At 43.7% G+C, this 21,085-nt stretch overlaps 1 protein-coding gene across 2 annotated transcripts in view; it reads left to right on the forward strand.

The window, feature by feature from the left end:
* The window catches only part of LOC141144883 (valacyclovir hydrolase-like), a 115,227-nt gene that overhangs the window by 41,801 nt on the left and 52,341 nt on the right, over nucleotides 1–21,085 (forward strand). The window contains exons 6-7 of one of the 2 annotated variants that reach the window (XM_073630971.1): nucleotides 11,169–11,278; nucleotides 11,367–11,438. The exons of the other annotated variant lie outside the window; for it this stretch is intronic. Coding sequence (XP_073487072.1) covers nucleotides 11,169–11,278; nucleotides 11,367–11,423 — 167 coding nt within the window. The 3' untranslated portion in view covers nucleotides 11,424–11,438. Of the gene's footprint in view, nucleotides 1–11,168; nucleotides 11,279–11,366; nucleotides 11,439–21,085 lie in introns of those variants that run through there. 2 annotated transcript variants of the gene reach the window in all.

The following is a 21,085-nucleotide window of genomic DNA, read 5'->3' on the forward strand; positions in this document are numbered from 1 at the left end:
CAAATAAATCACCAGGACCAGATTGTTTTTACCTGAGGAGTCCTCAAAGAACTCAGTCAGGTGTTAGCTAATTTTTATGGACAGCATACTGACCAGGATGGTACCAGCAGATTGGTGAAGGGCCAACGTGGTACCAGTATTTAACCACTTCAATACAGGGCATTTATACACCCTTCCTTCCCAGACCAATGTTTAGCTTTCAGCACTCTCTAGGGATGGGTCGAATGGACCCTCTGTTCGGTTGTTACCAGAACTTCCGAACACTGCGAACATTTGGACCCAAACCCCGAACCCCATTAAAGTCAATGGGACCCGAATGTTACATATCAAAAGTGCCCATTTTGAAGGCTTAAATGCAAGTAATTAGGCATACAATGGTTATAGGGGTCCGGGTCCTGCCCTGGGGGACATGGATCAATAAAAAAAAAGTTTGTGAAAAACGTCATTTTTAAATGAGCAGTGATTTTTTAATTTTTAAAGTTAAAGCCTAAAAATGAAAAATTCCTTCCAATATAGGGCCAGGGGGTTCCCCTTAGTCTAAATGTAAAGTGGCAGATCTGTACCATGTCCAGAATCTGCTGCAGCAATAATTGAATTTATAAAGCCAAAAAAAAATGACATGTTCCCCGTGCCTCAACTCACACTAGCAAAGGGGGATCAGTGCTAATACACCACTGTAAAATTTGGCGCACAGCGATGCGCATTGGTCAAGCACCCTCCCCGCACTCTCACACCCCTCTATGGGACAACCCTAACCTCCCTGAACTTACCACCATTCCAGATCACAACCTTTGGATCTCTAAGGGCGTCATATATCTAATGCAAGTTGTAGCCCGTGGGGCGGTCAAACTTTTTCAGACACTCAAGGATGAGTTCGCCTTACCAAACCACATGTTCTTCCGCTATCTCCAACTAAGACACGCACTCAATACGCAGCTGGGCGGCCCCATCCCGGCCCTCGAGATCCCACTCCCAGTAGATATGGTTATGGGGAAGGACTCCAAAAAACTGATCTCCCAACTCTATATCTACTTAACAAGACCTACGGCTGATGTCATTACTCACCAATTGAAACTGCACTGGGAGTCGGATCTAGGCACCCTGACAGACGAGGACTGGGAGGAGGCTCTCGCCAACTGTAAAGTAGTCTCCCCCAAACTATCTGACCGCCTGTCCCACCTCTATATGCTCCACAGATCTTATCTACCCCCCCACCGCATATCCAAGTACAGGCACAACCATAATCCAAACTGCCCAAACTGCGGTCACTGCACAGCTTCCTTTTTTCATTTAATATGGGCTTGCCCTTCCATACAAGGATATTGGACCCAGCTGGTGAAATTTCTACATGATCGTATGGGTTCCCCACTATCCCTATGCCCTCGCCAGTGTGTGTTAGGTCTCTTCTCGCTCTCAGAAGGTGAAAAATACTTGCACACTTTTCTACAAGAAACACTATTCCTAGCCAGGCTGCAGATTGCCAAGACTTGGTTGAGAGGGACCCCCCCCACCTTACAACAGTGGATCAGAGCGGTTAACATCACTCTCCCTTTCAAAAAAATAATCTACATGCATAGAGGCTGCCCCGATAAATTTCACAAAATTTGGGACAGATGGCTAGAAGACACCTCAACTAATGCTGCAAGGGACCGACGCTTAAACTAGTTGGGTTGTATTTATCCTTTTACCCCTCAATCTTCTTATTATTGGCTTCATCTTAATCCACTACCTGCTGGTTTACAATGTGTAGGCCCGAATTCTCTTTATTTTTTTTATAACCTGTTAATTAATCTACCTTATGTACTGCCTATATCGTGATGATTTCAACAACCTGCGAGTATTGTATGTCAATTGGACTAATCTGTAAATATAGTGCATGTTGCACTAAATGTATCTGTGCTTGATATATCTTTTCTTTATGCTCAATAAAAGTTATTTTTTGATCAAAAAAAAAAAAAATGACATGTTTCCTGCAAGCTGCCTTTATTTTGCTCAGCAACAGCTGGGGAGCCAGTGTGTATGATGAGGCCACAATGTAGTGCACTGGGAACAAGATTAGAGATTTTTTGGATACATTCTGATGTCACTTTGACTTTGGATAGAAGTAACGGGTGCATTAAAATTGGTCTTTGGATGTCGGTGGCGCCTTCCCACCGTAACCCTATAGAGATAATCTTGATGAAAGCAAGAATGTGGGTGGCAGGGACTGTATTTTTTTTTCCGCTGCAGAAGATGGGGCAGAGAAATTTGCCGGCTATAGTCTACAGCTGGTGGTGTGCTGCTGGTAGATGAGCTGCTAGGACCTTGGACACCCTGTGCTATACCGTCATCCCTGTCAGTGGAGGCTGCTGAAAGGTAATGACTCGGTATCGCAGGGGCAGTCTGAAGTGGGTAAGGAGGAGGAGGGACAGATTTGTGCCCCTTTTGTGTGGATTTTAGGTGCTCTTGCCAACGGGCTGAGTGGTTGGATGTTAAATGCTTTGTTAGGCATGTGGTAACCAAATGGTTGGTGTTTTTGCCACGTTTGATGTGCCTGTGACACAGTTTGCAGCTAGCAACAGTGCGATCTGCTGCAGATGTGCTGAAAAAGGCCCAGACAGCTGAGCTGTGAGGAGTGGGCCGGGAGATAACAGCTGCAGAATGTGATGGAATAGGGTGGCTTCTCTCTACTCTTTCTTGATGCCAATCTCCTTGGGGTTGTGCTGCCTCACCTTCAGTTTCCTCCTCTGCTCTATCTAGCACCCAAGTCGCATCAGTGACCTAATCATCATTATCATCATCATCATCATCATCATCATAATCATCATAATCTCCATCTCCATCTCATCCATCTTCATCATTACCACTGGAGACAACTTTGCAATACGCTGCGGCTTGGGGAACATGAATGCCAATTTGTCTACCAGTGTTCCTCACTCTCTCTAGGCTCATGTTCCTGTCATCCTCAACCTCAGAACCAGCAACTGAATCCAGTAATGGCTGGGCATCATCAAGGAGCAAGTGGCTGACGCTGTGGTCAAATAACTCAACTGACTCCTCAATGGCTGATGTTAGGGCTATGGCTGGAATAGATGTGAACAAGGAGGCAGGTTTATCCACTCTGGCAACTGCAGGGGACTGCACACTTGTCCCTGCTTGTGTGACAGAAGATGAGGAGGATGAGAAAGGTTTAGTAAGCCAGTCCACCACCTCCTCTGCATGCTGTGGCTGGATAGCATGGGCAAACTCACTAAACAGAGAAAATTATGCCCTGCCTGAGGACTGCCCACCACGTCCACCTTTGCCTGTGGACACATTTGTTGCTGGCCCCCTTACAGTGCCAAGGGAACGTCTGCCTCTCCTTGTTGTTCTCCCACACGTTATTGGGAGGTAGCGGGCGGTGCTTATAAGCAAATGTAAAGGAGAAGTTGAAATCTGTACGTAGGTGCACTTTAATCAATGTAAAGAGGTGTTTGGTCCCCTTTAATTTGAGTACTCACACTACACAGACACACTCAATGGATACAATATAATATACTGCAATATAATGCGCCAGACGTACAGTGATGCACAGAACTATATGGCATTAAACTGGCAGTAACGCACACAAAAGTAAATGGGGTTAAACTGGCAGAAACGCACAAAACTATATGACGTTAAACTTGTAGTAACGCACACAGAACTATATGGCGTTAAACTGGCAGTAATGCACGCAAAACTATATGGCATTAAACTGGCAGTAACACACGCAAAACTATAGGGCGTTAAACTGGCAGTAACGCAATCAAATAGACGGTGTTTAACCGTCACTACACTGAATCTATCTGAACTGTCCCTACTCTAGCTATATACTGTCAAGATTACTGACACGGTCTCACTACACTACACCGAAACTATCTGAGCTGTCCCTACTCTAGCTGCACACTATGAAAAGCTGAATGATGGTCCTCCTCACTACGCTCACACTATCCCTAGACTGACACTAAACTAATATTCTACACTGACAATTGAAGCAAAATAGCACAGTATAGCACACTAACTAATAGCACTGAACAGAGCCCTGTTCTATCTCTCTCCACACCAAAATCACACTGAAAATGGCTGCCATTGAAAGAATACTTTTATATTGTGGATGATTGGATAAAGTCATGATGACAGTGTCCAATCCTGACTCTGACAGTGCTCTGTGCCCTGATTGGCTGAAGCTTTCACTGCTTCAGCCAATCAGGGCTTGCAATGCACTGTTCAACGCCACAATGCATTGTGGTCGGTTCGGGGGGGGCGCACAAATGGTCGAACGTCCCGTTTGTTCAGCTGTTCTCCGAACTTATGCTTGGGCCGAACCGTTCGCCCATCCCTAGCGCTCTCACACTTTGAATGCCAATTACTCAGTCATGCAACACTGTACCCAAATACATTTTTAGCATTTCTTTCATACAAATATAGCTTTTTTTTGGTGGTATTTAATCACCACTGGGTTTTTTATTTTTTGCGACAAGTGAAAAAAGACCGAAAATTTTGAAAAAAAAAACTCTTTTTTTTCATTTCTATGATAAAAGTTTGCAAATACGGTAAGTCATTTTTGTTCAAAAATTTGGGGCAAAATTTATACTGCTACATCTCTTTGGTAAAAATAATCCAAATTAGTGGATTCTATTTAGTCTCTTTGAAAGTTATAGAGTCTACAAGCTATGGTGCAAATCATTGAAATTTGATCACAACTGATCACACCTGATGCACTGACGGCCTATCTCATTTCTTGAGACTCTGAAATGTCAGGAAAGTATAAATACCCCCCAATTGACCCCTTTTTTAAAAAGTAGACAGTTAAAGGTATTTAGTAAGAGGCATGGTGAGTTTTTTGAAGTTGTAATTTTTTTCCACAATTCTTGGGAGAATGAGGAATTTTTTTTTTCACAAAATTGTCATAACAACGAGTTATTTCTCACACACAGCATATGCATACTTCCAATTACACCCCAAAATACATTCTGCTACTCCTCCCAAGTATGGCGATACCACATGTGTTTACACAGCCTGGCCACACAGAGAGGTCCAACATGCAGGGAGCACCGTCAAGGGCTCTAGGACCATAAATTACACCTCTAATTTCCTTACGACCTATTACATTTGTGAAAGCCCTGGAGCACCAGGACAGTGGAATTACCCACAAAATGACCCCATTTTGGAAAGCAAACACCCCAACGTCTATTCTATGAGGCATAATGAGTCTTTTGAACGGTTAATTTTTTTACACAAGTCTTCAGAATACGTGGAAAGAAAATGAAAATCTTTTTTTTTTTTTTACACAAAGTTGTCAATTTATAAGATATTTCTAACACATAGAATGTATATAGCAAAAATTACTTTTACACAGCCTGACCACATACAGAGAGGCCCAACATTGAAGTAGTACCTTCAGGCATTCTAGGAGCATAAATTACGCATCTCATTTTATTCCTACCTATCACACTTTTGAAGGTCCTGGAGCACCAGGACAATGGAATTACCAACAAAATTACTCCATTTTGGAAAGCAAACACCCCACCGTATATTCTATGAGGTATGGGCTGCAGATAGGTACTCGGGTACTCTGATGGGCTGCAGTTAGGTACTCGGTTACTCTGATGGGCTGGTGACAGGTACAGTCAGGTCCATAAATATTGGGACATCGACACAATTCTAATCTTTTTGGCTCTATACATCACCACAATGGATTTGAAATGAAACAAACAAGATGTGCTTTAACTGCAGACTTTCAGCTTTAATTTGAGGGTATTTACATACAAATCGGGTGAACGCTGTAGGAATTACAACAGTTTGTATATGTGCCTCCCACTTTTTAAGGGACCAAAAGTAATGGGACAGATTAACAATCATCCATCAAACTTTCACTTTTTAATACTTGGTTGCAAATCCTTTGCAGTCAATTACAGCCTGAAGTCTGGAACACATAGACATCACCAGACGCTGGGTTTCATCCCTGGTGATGCTCTACCAGGCCTCTCCTGCAACTGTCTTCAGTTCCTGCGTGTTCTTGGAGCATTTTCCCTTCACTTTTGTCTTCAGCAAGTGAAATGCATGCTCAATCAGATTCAGGTCAGGTGATTGATTTGGCCATTGCATAACATTCCACTTCTTTCCCTTAAAAAACTCTTTGGTTGCTTTCGCAGTATGCTTCGGGTCATTGTCCAACTGCACTGTGAAGCGCTGTCCAATGAGTTCTGAAGCATTTTGCTGAATATGAGCAGATAATATTGCCTTCAGAATTCATCCTGCTGCTTTTGTCAGCAGTCACATCATCAATAAATACAAGAGAACCAGTTCCATTGGCAGCCATACATGCCCACGCCATGACACTACCACCACCATGCTTCACTGATGAAGTGGTATGCTTTGGATCATGAGCAGTTCCTTTCCTTCTCCATACTCTTCTCTTCGCATCACTCTGGTACAATTGATCTTGGTCTCATCTGTCCATAGGATGTTGTTACAGAACTGTGAAGGCTTTTTTAGATGTTGTTTGGCAAACTCTAATCTGGCCTTCCTGTTTTTGAGGCTCACCAATGGTTTACATTTTGTGGTGAACCCTCTGTATTCACTCTGGTGAAGTCTTCTCTTGATTGTTGACTTTGACACACATACACCTACCTCCTGGAGAGTATTCTTGATCTGGCCAACTGTTGTGAAGGGTGTTTTCTTCACCAGGAAAGAATTCTTCGGTCATCCACTACAGTTGTTTTCCGTGGTCTTCCGGGTCTTTTGGTGTTGCTAAGCACACCGGTGCATTCTTTCTTTTTAAGGTTGTTCCAAACAGTTGATTTGGCCACACCTAATGTTTTTGCTATCTCTCTGATGGGTTTGTTTTGTTTTTTTCAGCCTAATGATGGCTTGCTTCACTGATAGTGAAAGCTCTTTGGATCTCATATTGAGAGTTGACAGCAACAGATTCCAAATGCAAATAGTACACTTGAAATGAACTCTGGACCTTTTATCTGCTCCTTGTAAATGGGATAATGAGGGAATAACACACACCTGGCCATGGAACAGCTGAGCAGCCAATTGTCCCATTACTTTTGGTCCCTTAAAAAGTGGGAGGCACATATACAAACTGTTGTAATTCCTACATCGTTCACCTGATCACCCCCAAATTAATGCTGAAAGTCTGCAGTTAAAGCACATCTTGTTCATTTCATTTTAAATCCATTGTGGTGGTGTATAGAGCCAAAAAGATTAGAATTGTGTTGATGTCCCAATATTTATGGACCTGACTGTACTTTGATGGCCTGGTGACAGGTACTCGGGTACTCTGATGGCCTGATGACAGGTACTCGGGTACTCTGATGGCCTGGTGACAGGTACTCGGGTACTCTGATGGCCTGGTGACAGGTACTCGGGTACTCTGATGGCCTGGTGACTGGTACTCGGGTATTCTGATGGGTGGTGACAGGTACTCAGATACTCGGCAGTGTTAATTTCGTCGACCAAAACATTTTAGTCAACTGAATACTATTTTAGTCAACTAAAATACGACTAAAACTAAAACAATTGAGATGACTAAAATACGACTAAAACTAAAATGGCATTTTAGTCAAAAGACTAAAATGGAACTAAAACTAAAATGCCATTTTAGTTTTAGTTGTATTTTAGTCATCTCAATTATTTTAGTTTTAGTCTTATTTTAGTCAAAAGACTAAAATGGGACTAAAACTAAAATGCCATTTTAGTCAAGACTAATGCCCTGTACACGGTCTGATTTTCCAACGGAAAATGTGCGATCGGAGCTTGTTTTTGGAAATTCAGACTGTTTGTGGGCTCCATCGGACTTTTTCCATTGGATTTTCCGACACACAAAGTTTGAGAGCAGGCTATAAAATTTTCCGACAACAAAATCCGATCACGTCAATTCCAACCGTATGTGGACAATTCCGACGCACAAAGTGCCATGCATGCTCAGAATAAATTCCGAGACGGAACTGCTCGGTCTGGTAAAATTAGCGTTCGTAATGGATACAGCACTTTCATCACGCTGCAATGTTTTAAAATGTTTAATGCAGCGCACTCTCTTCTTCTTTATAATGCTAGAAGAATGAAGTTGTTTTGCTGCTCATATTCACACAGACTTCTCACAAACTTCTTTCTTTCTTATTTATCGTGATTTCATCAATATAATATTTTTATTTGTCACATCTACCGAGAAAATATTATTTTTTGGATGTTTTTATATTAAATATGTTTTTTTTTTATTTTTTTTAAAGCCTGATCTTGTGTTTTATTTTTCAGATTTTTTTTTTTTTTTCCTCCAGAATAGTTTTGTGTGTCAAGTTACCACAACACGATTATTATCTTGTATTATTTAATCTCAAGGAGGTTGCTTGGTGTTGGTGTCTCTTGTTAATTTCACATTGTATTTTTGAAATGTACCTGCCTCCTCACAAACAAACTGTCCTTTTTGAAGGCTAACACACATAGGCGAGTATTATAAAACAAACCAAAAATTTATTAAGGGGTCCTAACCAAAGAAAGAGGGAGGCAACGCTGGAGAAACAGCAGAAATTAGCGAAGCCTTTGGCCCCCAGGGCACACATCAACTATTTTACTGCAAAATTGGTGGTCTGAGAAGTCCATATATAAGGGAGTACAATCTGGTCCAGAAGTCCAAGAAATCATGAACAGCAGCAGATGACATGTATGTCCCTTGGCTGTGGTCATACAAGAGCCCGCATCTTTTTGTCAGACCAGACTGAACCCAGGCCATCACTCTCTTGTCTTCCTTCCACGCTGTGTCTGTGGTGGTGGAGTTGTGGCAGAAGGAGGAGGAGGAGGATGATGCAACTCACTCAGGTGGGTATTGGGTGTGATTTCGCCCCTCAACCCCTTATTTAATGTTTTATAAATGATTTCCTCACACATGAGGCATTGGCCCTCCTGCATGTCCTGCAGTTTTGTGGCAGCCATGGAGGCAAAGGCCTCTACACCAGTGGGGGTGGTTCTGAGGGACGCAGAAGCCTCCTGAATCAGCCTGAGTGCTGAATCCTCCACGTTACTCCCCTTCCTGGGTCTTTTGTTTGGAAGGCGGAGGGGAGGGACCTGGGATTCTGTGAGGCTCCTACTGGGCCCTGCCACCTCCTGGCTGCCACTTACCCCCGCATCCCTTGGCTGCCACTAACCCCCGCTTCCTCCTGTGTGCCACATTCCACAGCCTCCGCCTGTGTGCCACATTCCACAGCCTCCTCCTGGCTGAGGTCTTCCTGTGTATGAAAAAGGGACATAGTTTTAGTTTTTTCTTCATCAATCACACACAATTTATATCTCATGACTGTTGCAAATTGAATGTTAACAAATATAACAGACTATCATTCTGAGCCCAGCATTTTTCATTCTTGTCCCAATTATTTTTGCCCACTACTGTCTATTGATATGTAAAACACGTTATTAAGTCAGCAATTAGTGATCAATAATAACATCTAGTAAACATCATTTATTTATTGACCAGAAATCTGTAGAAGAATGCTATACCTGACTCAAGCTGGGCTCCTCCACTTCTTCCTAGCTGGAAGTCCCAGGTTGGACATCAGAAGCCTCAGCTGGGGTGGAAGATAGGGTGGAAGGAAGAGTGGAAGGAAGGGTTGAGAGGGATTCCCTGACTTCAGTCTGTTCTGTCAGAAATCGCACTCTCTCATAGTACCAGAGCCTGGGGACATAAACGTCATCTGCTGCAGCTCCTGATCTCTGGGAATCTTGGACCTTCTTGCGCTCCCTAAGATAAGTGCTCCTCAGCCCACCAATTTTGGCTTTTAAATAGGGGATGGTTACTGTGGGGACCACTGGCTTCACCAACTCCAGCAGTTTCTCCAGGGCTGCCTGCTTCTTTTGTTTATGATTATATTGCGGGTGTTTGACCTGCAACAGACAGGGCAGCTCCCTGTACTTGCCTATGAACAGGGGGAGGAAGTTGTGGTCATTGAAGCCATCCATTTTATCTGCAATACACAAGACAAACCCTAATGTCAGGCTAAAGTCTCCTAATCTTGTCCCAATATAGGCCTCAATCTATAAGCAGTATAGGCCCAAGTTTAAATGTTACCTTCGTTATCACGATCAGCGCTTCCGATACTCCTTCCTCTGCTCACAGATCGTACGTACTACGCACGCGTTTTACGCTTTATATACACTGCGCACGCGTGAAACTCCGCCCGCCCCTGATGTTCTTTCTAGTCTATTCCCCGCTCCTTCTCGTTCAGCGCAGTGGGAAGAGCACATGGCGGAGACAGAGCAGGTGCATGCTAATTACAGCAACAAGGAGGAGGAAAGCCCGGAGCCAGAAACGTCATGATCCCGGAGGAGACGATTTAAGGCATCAAATATGTCCTTTGTGGAGATGGTGGAGATGGTCGACATACTGAAGAGGGATGACTATGACGGGAAGTATGGACCTTACCCCAAGCCCAATTTCAGAAAGGCCAAGATCATTGCGAAAGTTGTGAAGAGTCTGCACCGAAATTTTGGGATACGGCGATCCAAGGATCAACTCAGGAAGCGGTGGTCGGACCTCAAATTAAGGGAGCACGATCAGTATAGAAGGATCAGGAGAGTGCTTCAAAAAAGTAAGTAGTTGTCCTATTTGTTATTTTTATAACGTTCGTGCTGCTCCATGTGCTTTTCTTTACTGTTGTACAGTTCAAAACGGCAACTTTCATGTTCATGAACACATTATTCGTTCGTAGGAAACATTGTTCGTTCGGCCAATAAAACACCATGTTTTGTCCAGATGCATTTCAATACATTTTTTCTGGCCTACTTCTCTTAAAATAAGTTTGGTGTCTAGATGGGTTTGTAACTAGAATGAGCTTCAAACTAAATTCTGTGTAAGGAGAGGACACTCAGCAGCTGTTTACACATCTGGACGCTGGAGCACTAGTGTGGGACACCAGAACACCCTTTTTATTAGGGGTCCCACACAGGTGCTCCAGTGTATACTATAGGGGTGTCTCCATCTGTGAAGCTTGTACAAAACAGGTAAGTATTCAAGCTTGACAAAGGAAAACAATATTTCTTATATATATCTCAATATATCTTGGAACTCTGCCAAAATAGACAATTGTACCCCACTTCCAAGCAATTTTTCATATTCCTATTTCTGCCATCAAATATCTGTGTGCTAAGTATACATATTTTTTTTTACATAGGGGAGAAAAGACTCGGAGGACAACACTCATCAGAGGAGACCACAGACCCCCCACCTCAGGAAGAAGGGGAAAGGAGCAGGGAGACGTGGTGGAAATTGTCACCACAACAGGTGAGTGTCTGCGACCACCGGCTCAGGTGAGAGATGGATGCCTGCATATTTATAATACATGGTGTGTTTTTTTTTTCTATATTTTTAGGTGATCGTGATGTTGTGGATGAAGGTCATTTCACCAGTGAAAGTGCCCAGATCCTGATCGGGGAGATCATGGGGTGTAATAGGGACTTGGAAAACATCAAGCAAAACATTAATGATGTTCAAAACAAAATGAAGAACATCACTGATGTTTTAGGGAGAGTTTAAAACCCCTCGAAATCCCTTACTTCTGCTTTATTTTTCAGAAAATTTTTTGCACTTTTTTTGACATATTCTAGAAAAGCCAAATTTTGAAGATGCACACAGTGTTTCAACATGTGCTATCTGCCATCACGGGAGATCAATGTACGCATTTTGGGGGTGCAACCTCTTCCTCAATAATAAAGTAGCTGAGAGGAAGGGGTGGCACCCACAAAACATGTCCATTGATCCCCCATGATGGCAGCTAGCACATGTTGACATTCGGCAACTTGTGTGCATCTTCAAAATTTGGCTTTTCCAAGGGTGATTTCACCCCACGCAATATCAAACACAGTTTATAAATACTCATGTCTGATATTGCCTTCAATTTCTACAAAAGTTGAACTTTGTAAGTTCCAGATTTGTGTATTTCTTGTTGGTTTTAAACATGCCTGTTTTACCTTAAAAGGACATTTCTACTTTTAATGTCACCTAAAAAATTGTTATACAACAAACATGCTGGTTTGTTTTTAAAAACCTTTTATAAATGCACATGTGATTGTGCTTTGATTAAAAAGATTGAGAATCAACAATGTGTGGCTTCTTCTTTCAATGCTCAAAAGCATTTTTGGGTTGTAAAGTTGGTGTTTTCAGTGACAATGGGGGTTATTTACTAAAGGCAAATCCACTTTGCACTACAAGTGCAATTTTTGTGCAGTCTTAAGTGCACTTGTAGTGCAAAGTATCTTTGCCTTTAGTAAATAACACCCAACAGTGCTTTTTAATTTTACACAATCACGCCATTTTTCAGGACTCCCCAAATTTCAGTCAGGGTCAGCTAGAAGAAAGACAAGCAGTAAATCTAAGCAAATATTTGTTCAGTTTAAAAAAAAATGTATTTAAAAAATGTCTCAGACATTGTCTGGCATATTGATGGCCCCCCTACCCGCAAAGTATTCCATGTATCTTAGATGGACCTCGCGGGCACTCTGGGAGCAAGCCAGGATGGCCAGCTTCAAGCGCCGTCAGGGTTGGTTCATTGAGATTAATTCTGGCTTCAGGCCCAACTGAGACAGCATAGTTCACAGAATTTCCCCTTAAAAAGTTGTGGAGAACACAGCAAGCCAGAATGATGTGATTGAGTTTATATTCCGCCATGTGTATCGGTGTAAGAACTAGGCGGAACCGGCTGGCCATTATTCCAAACGTGCTCTCCCCCACTCTTCTGGCTCTGGCCAGCCGGTAATTAAAAACCCTCTGGTCCGGGGTGAGGGTCCTCATAGGGAACGGCCGCATAAGATGGTCCCCCAGCGCAAACGCTTCATCCGCAACGAAGACGAATGGGAGTCCTTCTGCATTGTCTTCTGGAGGTGGCACGTCCAAGCTGCCATTCTGGAGATACCTGTAGAACTCCGTGTAAGCGATGACTCCACCATCTGACATCCGGCCATTCTTCCCCACGTCCACATACAGACACTAGTAAGTAGCCGACACCACCGCCAACATCACAATACTATTGAACCCCTTGTAGTTGTAATAATATGGCCCCGAGTTGGGTGGTGGGACAATGTGGACGTGTTTCCCATCAATTGCCCCTCCGCAGTTAGGAAAGTCCCACCGCTGGGCAAAGTGGGAGGCCACAGTCTGCCATTCCTGTGGATTGGAAGGAAACTGTGGAGTCAAACAAAAAAAAAAAAATTAATCATTTTGCACATAAACATGGAAAGCAGATTGGACACAAACATTCTTGGCCAACATCAGTATAACATTTATTTTAGGGAGTATTTATAGGCAAAGGTATAAGGTCCACCTATCAGATCCCCCCCCCCCATGGGCCATTTTAGAAATTTTATGGGGGGGAGATGTTTTAGACAGGTAACCCTCTCCACTTCATTGAGAGCTGAATGCATAAATAATGTGTATTACCAGCCCCTCCTTACTTCCTATTGGCAGCCCACTGGACAGGTAAGAAGTGTCATAATACAAAGATATAAATACACACTGTACACATTTTAGCACATTTTTACATTCTGCTATTACCTATCAAGATAATAATAGGATACAAAAACTTTGAACATTACCATTTGAAAGTATTTAGGCAGGCCCTTGCACTACATGCTTTGGGGAATTCATCTATAAATCTGACCACAAAAGAGGTAGGTATAGTGTGTATGGGTTTGGCAAAGTCAGCAGATAGATGATTGAGGATAGCTAGAGGATTGGTATCAGCTGAGTTAGCAGTTGGGGGGAGGGAGGGTTCCAAATGATTTTGGGACCCAAAAAAAAAACCTCTGGCACTCTGCCTGAATTTAAAGCACAAATCACAATTTTACACGTTTTAGGGTGTGTTTAGGGTAAAGCACTACTATGGAGCTGACAAAATACATTGATAAGTGACTACACGAGGTGAATATAGGCCCAGGAGAGCATGCTGGGGAGGTAAGTGAAGGCAAATATGTATGAAGGACAAAAAAAAATAACATAAAAATCCAGCATGCATGAGGACAAAGGGGACATTCACAGCATATTACAATCATGGTAATTAGGGAATGAGGAAAGAAATACAATACATTAGCAAACATTCTATACAATAAAATGTGATATTAAAGGATACAAATCTTACCTTAATATAGTCCTTCTGCAGGACCTGGATGATGGCAGAACAGGTCTCCAGGATAATGATCCTCAGAGCCTGGGGGGAGATGCCTGTCGAGAACTTGAGGTCCTGTAGACTTCTCCCCGTCGCCAAGTACCGCAGGGTGGCGACGAGTCTCTGCTCCGGAGTGATGGCTTGCCTCATTCAGATATCCTGCCTGCTAATATAAGGGGTCAGCAAAGCCAACAAACTGTGAAATATGGAGTCCGTCATTCGGAGAAAGTTCCTGAATTCGTCAGGATTATTCTCACGGATCTCACGGAGCAAAGGCATTGTCACGTACCTGGTAGGTTTTGAGCCTGAACTGCAGAGAGAGACCTCCCCTATGGCTCCCACACATGGTCCTCTGGAATGGGGACAGAGAGCACAGGAGTGAGGAGTGGTATGGGTGCCTGGCAGGATCAACAGCAGGTGAGTAGGCAGAAGACTGGAATGCTGGACTGGAACCAGGAATACAGCAGGCAAGTAGACTGGAGACTGGATGCTGGACTGGAACCAGGAACACAGCAGACAAGTAGACTGGAGACTGGATGCTGGACTGGAACCAGGAACACAGCAGGCAAGTAGACTGGAGACTGGATGTTGGACTGGAACCAGGAAGACAGCAGGTAAGCAGACTGGAGACTGGATGCTGGACTGGAGCCAGGAACACAGCAGGTAAGCAGACTGGAGACTGGATGCTGGACTGGAACCAGGAACAACAGCAGGTGAGCAGACTGGAGACTGGATGCTGGACTGGAACCAGGAACACAGCAGGTAAGCAGACTGGAGACTGGATGCTGGACTGGAACCAGGAACAACAGCAGGTGAGCAGACTGTAGACTGGATGCTGGACTGGAACCAGGAACACAGCAGGTAAGCAGACTGGAGACTGGATGCTGGACTGGAACCAGGAACACAGCAGGTAAGTAGGCAGATATCAGGAACCAGGCAGAAGGATCGTCAAACAGGCAAGTGATTGGTATCAGACAGACAGCAAAGGTACCAAGGATCAAACAGGAGAATAGTCAGGGTAAGCCGGAGGTCAGATGCAGGCAGATAGCTGGGTTGGTTACAAACAGATAGCTGGGTCAATATAACAGATAGTCCCAGATCAGATCAGGTAAACACACAGAACGCTGTAGAGCAGACAGCGGAGACTGAGTGTGACAGGCAGGTTTAAATAGCCCGCCTGGTGCCAAAAGGGATGCGCGTGCGCAATGGCGCCCGCAAACGCGCACCAGTGAGCCTGGGACGCCGATTACTGGCAGGATCTTCCTGACAGGCATGTGACAGAACTGGTCACACTGGAGCAACCAATTCTTGGTCCATGAACTCCTCCTCGCCCTGTTCATGGACTGGGCTTGTGTCAAAGTAAGAACCCCAACACCAAGCCCCCGCACAGCACGAACTCTACGATGAGTACGTACACGCAAAATGGCTAGAAAACGGTCGGCTGGTCAGAACGAAGTAACAGAACGCACTGAAGAACAGCAAGGCCTGTGAAGAGCGACCTGAAAATCAGTAACGAACGAACAAGAACACAATGACAAAGTCAATGGTAACTCGCTGCACGGACTGAAGAACAGATACAAACCCACAAGAACAAACTGAACACCAGAAAAACAAACTGAAAACCACGAGTCTGAAATAGCGCGAATCGTCTCTCACCAAACTTTTACTAACACGAGATTAGCAAAAGGAGCCCAAAGGGTGCCGTGCTTGGTACTGAACTGCCCTTTTATAGTCTCGTCTTACGCGCTGTACGTCACCGCGTTCTTGGCGTTCGGAAATTCCGACAACTTTGTGCGACCGTGTGTATGCAAAACAAGTTTGAGCCAACATCTGTCGGAAAAAATCCATGGATTTTGTTGTCGGAATGTCCGATCAATGTCCGACTGTGTGTACGGGGCATTAGACTAAAACTAAATTGAAATTTGACTTCAAAAATAACACTGGTCTGTAGTGCATGTTCATACCTCAATGCCATAAATAATAACATATTAGATTTTTCACTCATAATGAGTTTGGAAATGGTAGATAAATGTTTAACTAATGCATTACAATTTAATTAAGCCCATTCGATTTTAGACGACTAAAATGAGTTTTAGTCGACTAAAATGTACTGGAGATTTAGTCGACTAAATAAATATGAGTAAAACTAAAACAGCTGCAGAAGACTAAAATGGGACTAAACCGAAAATGCCATTTTAGCCCCAAGACTAAAACTACATCGAAATTTGCTGCCAAAATTAACACTAGTACTCAGATGGGCTGTGACAGGTACTCAGATGAACTGTGACAGATACTCAGATGAGCTGTGACAGGTGCTCATGTACTCAGATGAACTGTGACAGGTACTCTGGTACTCAGATGAACTGTGACAGGAACCCAGGTACTCGGGTACTCAGATGAACTGTGACAGGTACTCTGGTACTCAGATGAACTGTGACAGGAACCCAGGTACTCGGGTACTCAGATGAACTGTGACAGGTACTCAGGTACTCAGATGGACTGTGACAGGTACTCGGGTACTTGGGTACTCAGTCCATCTGAGTACCTGAGTACCTGTCACAGTCCATCTGAGTACCCGAGTACCTGTCACAATCCATCTGAGTACCTGAGTACCTGTTACAGTTCAGATAAACTGTGACAGGTAGTCAGGTACTCGGGTACTCAGATGAACTGTGACAGGTACTCAGATGGACTGTGACAGGTACTCGGGTACTCAGATGAACTGTGACAGGTACTCGGGTACTCAGATGAACTGTGACAGGTACTCGGGTACTCAGATGAACTGTGACAGGTACTTGGGTACTCAGATGGACTGTGACAGGTATTCGGGTACTCAGATGAACTGTGACATTTACTCGGGTACTCAGATGGGCTGTGACAGGTACTCAGGTACTCAGATGGGCTGTGACAGGTACTCAGGTACTCAGATGGGCTGTGACAGGTATTTAGGTACTCAGGTACTCAGATGGACTGTGACAGGTACTCGGGTACTCAGATGAACTGTGACAGGGACTCGGTTACTCAGATGGGCTGTGACAGGTACTCAGGTACTTGTGTACTCAGATGGACTGTGACAGATACTCAGGTACTCGGGTACTCAGATGGGCTGTGACAGGTACTCAGGTACTTGGGTATTTAGATGGGCTGTGACAGGTACTCAGGTGGACTGTGACAGGTACTCGGGTACTGATGGGTGGTGACAGGTACTTTGATGGGTGATGACAGGTACTTTGATGGCTGGTGACAGGTACTCTGATGGCTGGTGACAATTACTTTTATTTTTGGTGACAGGTACTTTGATGGCTGGTGACAGGTCCTCTTTATTAGGAGGGGTAATCAGTGTGATTGGTGTACACTAAGCGTTAACGAGATGTTACCACAATCTCCTTCTCACACATGATCAGTGTGTGAGGAGGAGAACCCGGTAACATCTCGTTACCGCAGTTTGTTGACATTCTGTGACCGGCTGTGATTGGACACAGCCGGTCACGTGGTAAAGAGCCAATTTCATTGGCTCTTTACTGCGTTCGGGGTTGGGCTATGTCAGGGTGACAAGCCTTGTCCCCGATCGCCGATCTGCACGCGCCCTAGGGGCGTGCACGAGTGCTGTGCATGTAGACAGTACAGGTGACCGGCTGTGATTGGACACAGCCGGTCACATGGTAAAGAGCCATTTTTTATTGGCTTTTTATACGAATCTGGGATGGGCTGTGTCCGAGGGACACACCTCATCCACGATCGCCGTGCTGCGGGGGCCCGCAGGAGTGGCGAGAAGCCAAGGACGTCATATGATGCCCGCCCAGGATGGGAGATCCCATCTGCGGACGTCATATGGCTATAGCCCGGTATTGACGTGGTTAAAAAAGGGCAGACATGTACCTGGAAACTACAGGCTAGTCAGTCGAACATCGATAGTATATGAACTATTGCAGGGGATAAGGGACTATATACAAGATTTCGCTGATGAATACAGTATAATTCGTAGTAATCAGCATGACTTTACGAAAAGGTCGTTGTTGCCAAATCAATCTGTTAAAATTCTATGAGGAAGTGAGCTGCCATCTTGATAAAGGAAGGCCTGTGGATGTGGTTTACCTGAATTTTGCACAAGCATTTGACACCGTCCCCCACAAATGCTTCATTTACAAACTGAGGTCTATTGGCATAGACTACAGGGTTTGTACATGGGTATAAAATTGGTTACAGGAGCGCATCCAAAGGGTGGTGATAAATAGCGAGTACTCAGACTGGTCTGGAGTGGTAAGTGGGGTACCTCGGGGCTCTGTCCTGGGACCAGTTCTGTTTAATTTATTCATAAATTATATAGAGGATGGAATAAATAGCTCAATCGTAGTGCTTGCTTACAATACAAAGCTAAGCAAGGCAATAACTTATGAGCAGGATATTCACACTTTAGAAGAAGACCTCAATAATACAAAGGTTTGGGCAACTACATGGCAAATTAAGTTTAATCCTTTCGCTGCCTGGCCCTGTGCTCCATTTTTACACTCAGGTGGCCAGACCATTTTTGCAATTTTTCCTTTGTTTTTTATTTTTCACTTCAGCGTTCATAGTTTGTAAAAGACCCCCCAAACCATATATTTTCTAAATGGACATGACCAGTACGAAAAAAAGAAGGAGCTACTGATTTTTAAGGTCCCACGATATTTGCGCAAATGTTTATCAAAACAATATTTTTGCTAAAAATGCACTAAAATCATGATTAGCAGATAAATACACAGCAAATTTTAGAAAATTCCTGCTAAATATAAAAGCTTACCCTGTATTGAGTTAATAAATAACAAATGTTTGTAATTTTTACATTGCACCTTTTTGCAAAAATACACTAATGGCTCGTACACACGATCGGAAATTCAGCCAGCAAAAGGCAGATGAGAGCTTTTGGTCGGAAAATGCGACCGTATGTATGCTCCATCAGACTTTTGCTGGCGGAATTTCCGCAAGCAAAAGATTGAGAGCATGTTCTCAATTTTTCAGATGGAAAAAGTTTCTATTGGAAATTCCGTTCGTGTGTATGCAATTCCGACGCGCAAAATAACACGCATTCTCAGAATCAAGTTCAAGACGGAACCGCTCGGTCTGGTAAAACTACCGTTCGTAATGGAGATAGCACATTCGTCACACTGCAAATTTTTAAATCTTTCAATGCAGCGCATTCTCTTCTTCTTTATAATGCTAGAAGAATGAAGTTGTTTTGCTGCTCATATTCACACAAACTGATTTCTTTATTATTTCTCCTGATCTCCTGAATAATCTTTTTTGTTTTTAAAGCCAGATCTCCATAATAATGTTTTGAATTTTTTTGTTGTAGTCGTTTTTTTTTTTTTTTTTTAATCAAGATCTCCTGTTGTTTATTTATTTTTTTTTATACTGATCTCCATATTATTATTTTTTTTTTTTTGTATGTCACGTTTCCACAACACCATTATTATCTTGTATTTATAAATCTCAAGGAGGTTGCTTGGTGTTGTTGTCCCTTGTTAATTTGACATTGTATTTTTGAAATGTACCTGCCTACTCACAAAAAAACTGTCCTATTTTAAGAAAAACACATAGGCAAGTATTTTCATAACAAAAAATCTACATTTATTCTGGCTCATAATAACAAAATAAAGAGGGAAGGCAATGCTGGAGAAACAGCTGGAATTTTCAAAGCCTTTGGCGCCCAGGGCAGACATCAACTCTGTGGATAAAAAAATTGGTAGCTTGAGAAGTCCATATATAAGGGAGCATAATCTGGTCCAGGACTCCCAGAGATCAGGAATAGCAGCAGATGACATATATGTCCCCAGGCTGTGGTACTACAACAGCCTGTGTCTTCTGTCAGACCAGACTGAACCCAGGCCATCACTTTCTTCTCTTCACTGCAGCCTTCCCTCCATGCTTCCCTGCAGCCTCCCCTGCAGGCTGTGGCTCTGGAGGTGGACTTGTGGCAGAAGGAGGAGGAGGATGGGCGGGCGCACATAAGTGGACCTCATCAGTCATTTGCCCCCTCAATCCCTTGTGAATGGCCTCAAAAATAATTATTTTGCAGTTGAGGCGTTGGCCCTCCTCCATTTTATGCAAATTTGAAGCTATATAGTAGACATAGGCCTCTCCAGCGTTGAGGACGGCTTTCAGGGCCTCATTAACCTCCTTAATGAGGGCAAGTGCTGCCTCATCCACATTCCTTCCCTTCCTGGGCCTTTTGGGTGGAAGGCGGAGGGGAGGCACCTGAGATTGGGTGAGACTGGGCCTGGCCACCTCCTGGCTGACACTTACCCCCGCCTCCTCCTGTCTGCCACATTCCAGAGCCTCGTCCTGGCTGAGGTCTTCCTGTGTATGAAAAAGGGACATAGTTTTAGTTTTTGGTTCATCAATCACACACAATTTTCAGCTCATGACTGTTGCAAATTGAATGTTAATAAATAGAAACGACTATCATTCTGACCCCAGCATTTTTCATTCTTGTCACAATCATTTGTGGCCCCTACTGTCTATTGTCAAACACTTTTTGTTAAATCATTAATTTGTTAGCAATAATAACATCTAGTTAACAACAATAATTTTCCAACAAAAAAAAGTTGAAAAATACTATACCTGGCTCCAACTGGGCTCCTCAATTTCTTCCAAGATGGAAGGCCCAGGTTGGTCCTCAGAAGCCTCAGCTGGGGTTGAGGGAAGGGTGGATGGAAGGGGGGCAGGAAGAGTCGAAAGTGATTTCCTGGCTTCCACCTGGTCATCCAGAAACCGCATCTTGTAGTACCACAGACTGGGTACATACACGTCTTCTGCTGCTGCTTCTGATCTCATGGACTTCTGGACCTTCTGAAGCTCCTTCCTATATGTGCTTCTCAAGCTACCAATTTTCTTATCCACAAACTCAATGTCTGCGTTGGGGACCTGCGTCTTCACAAATTCCAGCAGTTTCT

The sequence above is a fragment of the Aquarana catesbeiana genome, linkage group LG05 (assembly GCF_042186555.1).
Source record: "Aquarana catesbeiana isolate 2022-GZ linkage group LG05, ASM4218655v1, whole genome shotgun sequence".
Taxonomy (NCBI): domain Eukaryota; kingdom Metazoa; phylum Chordata; class Amphibia; order Anura; family Ranidae; genus Aquarana; species Aquarana catesbeiana.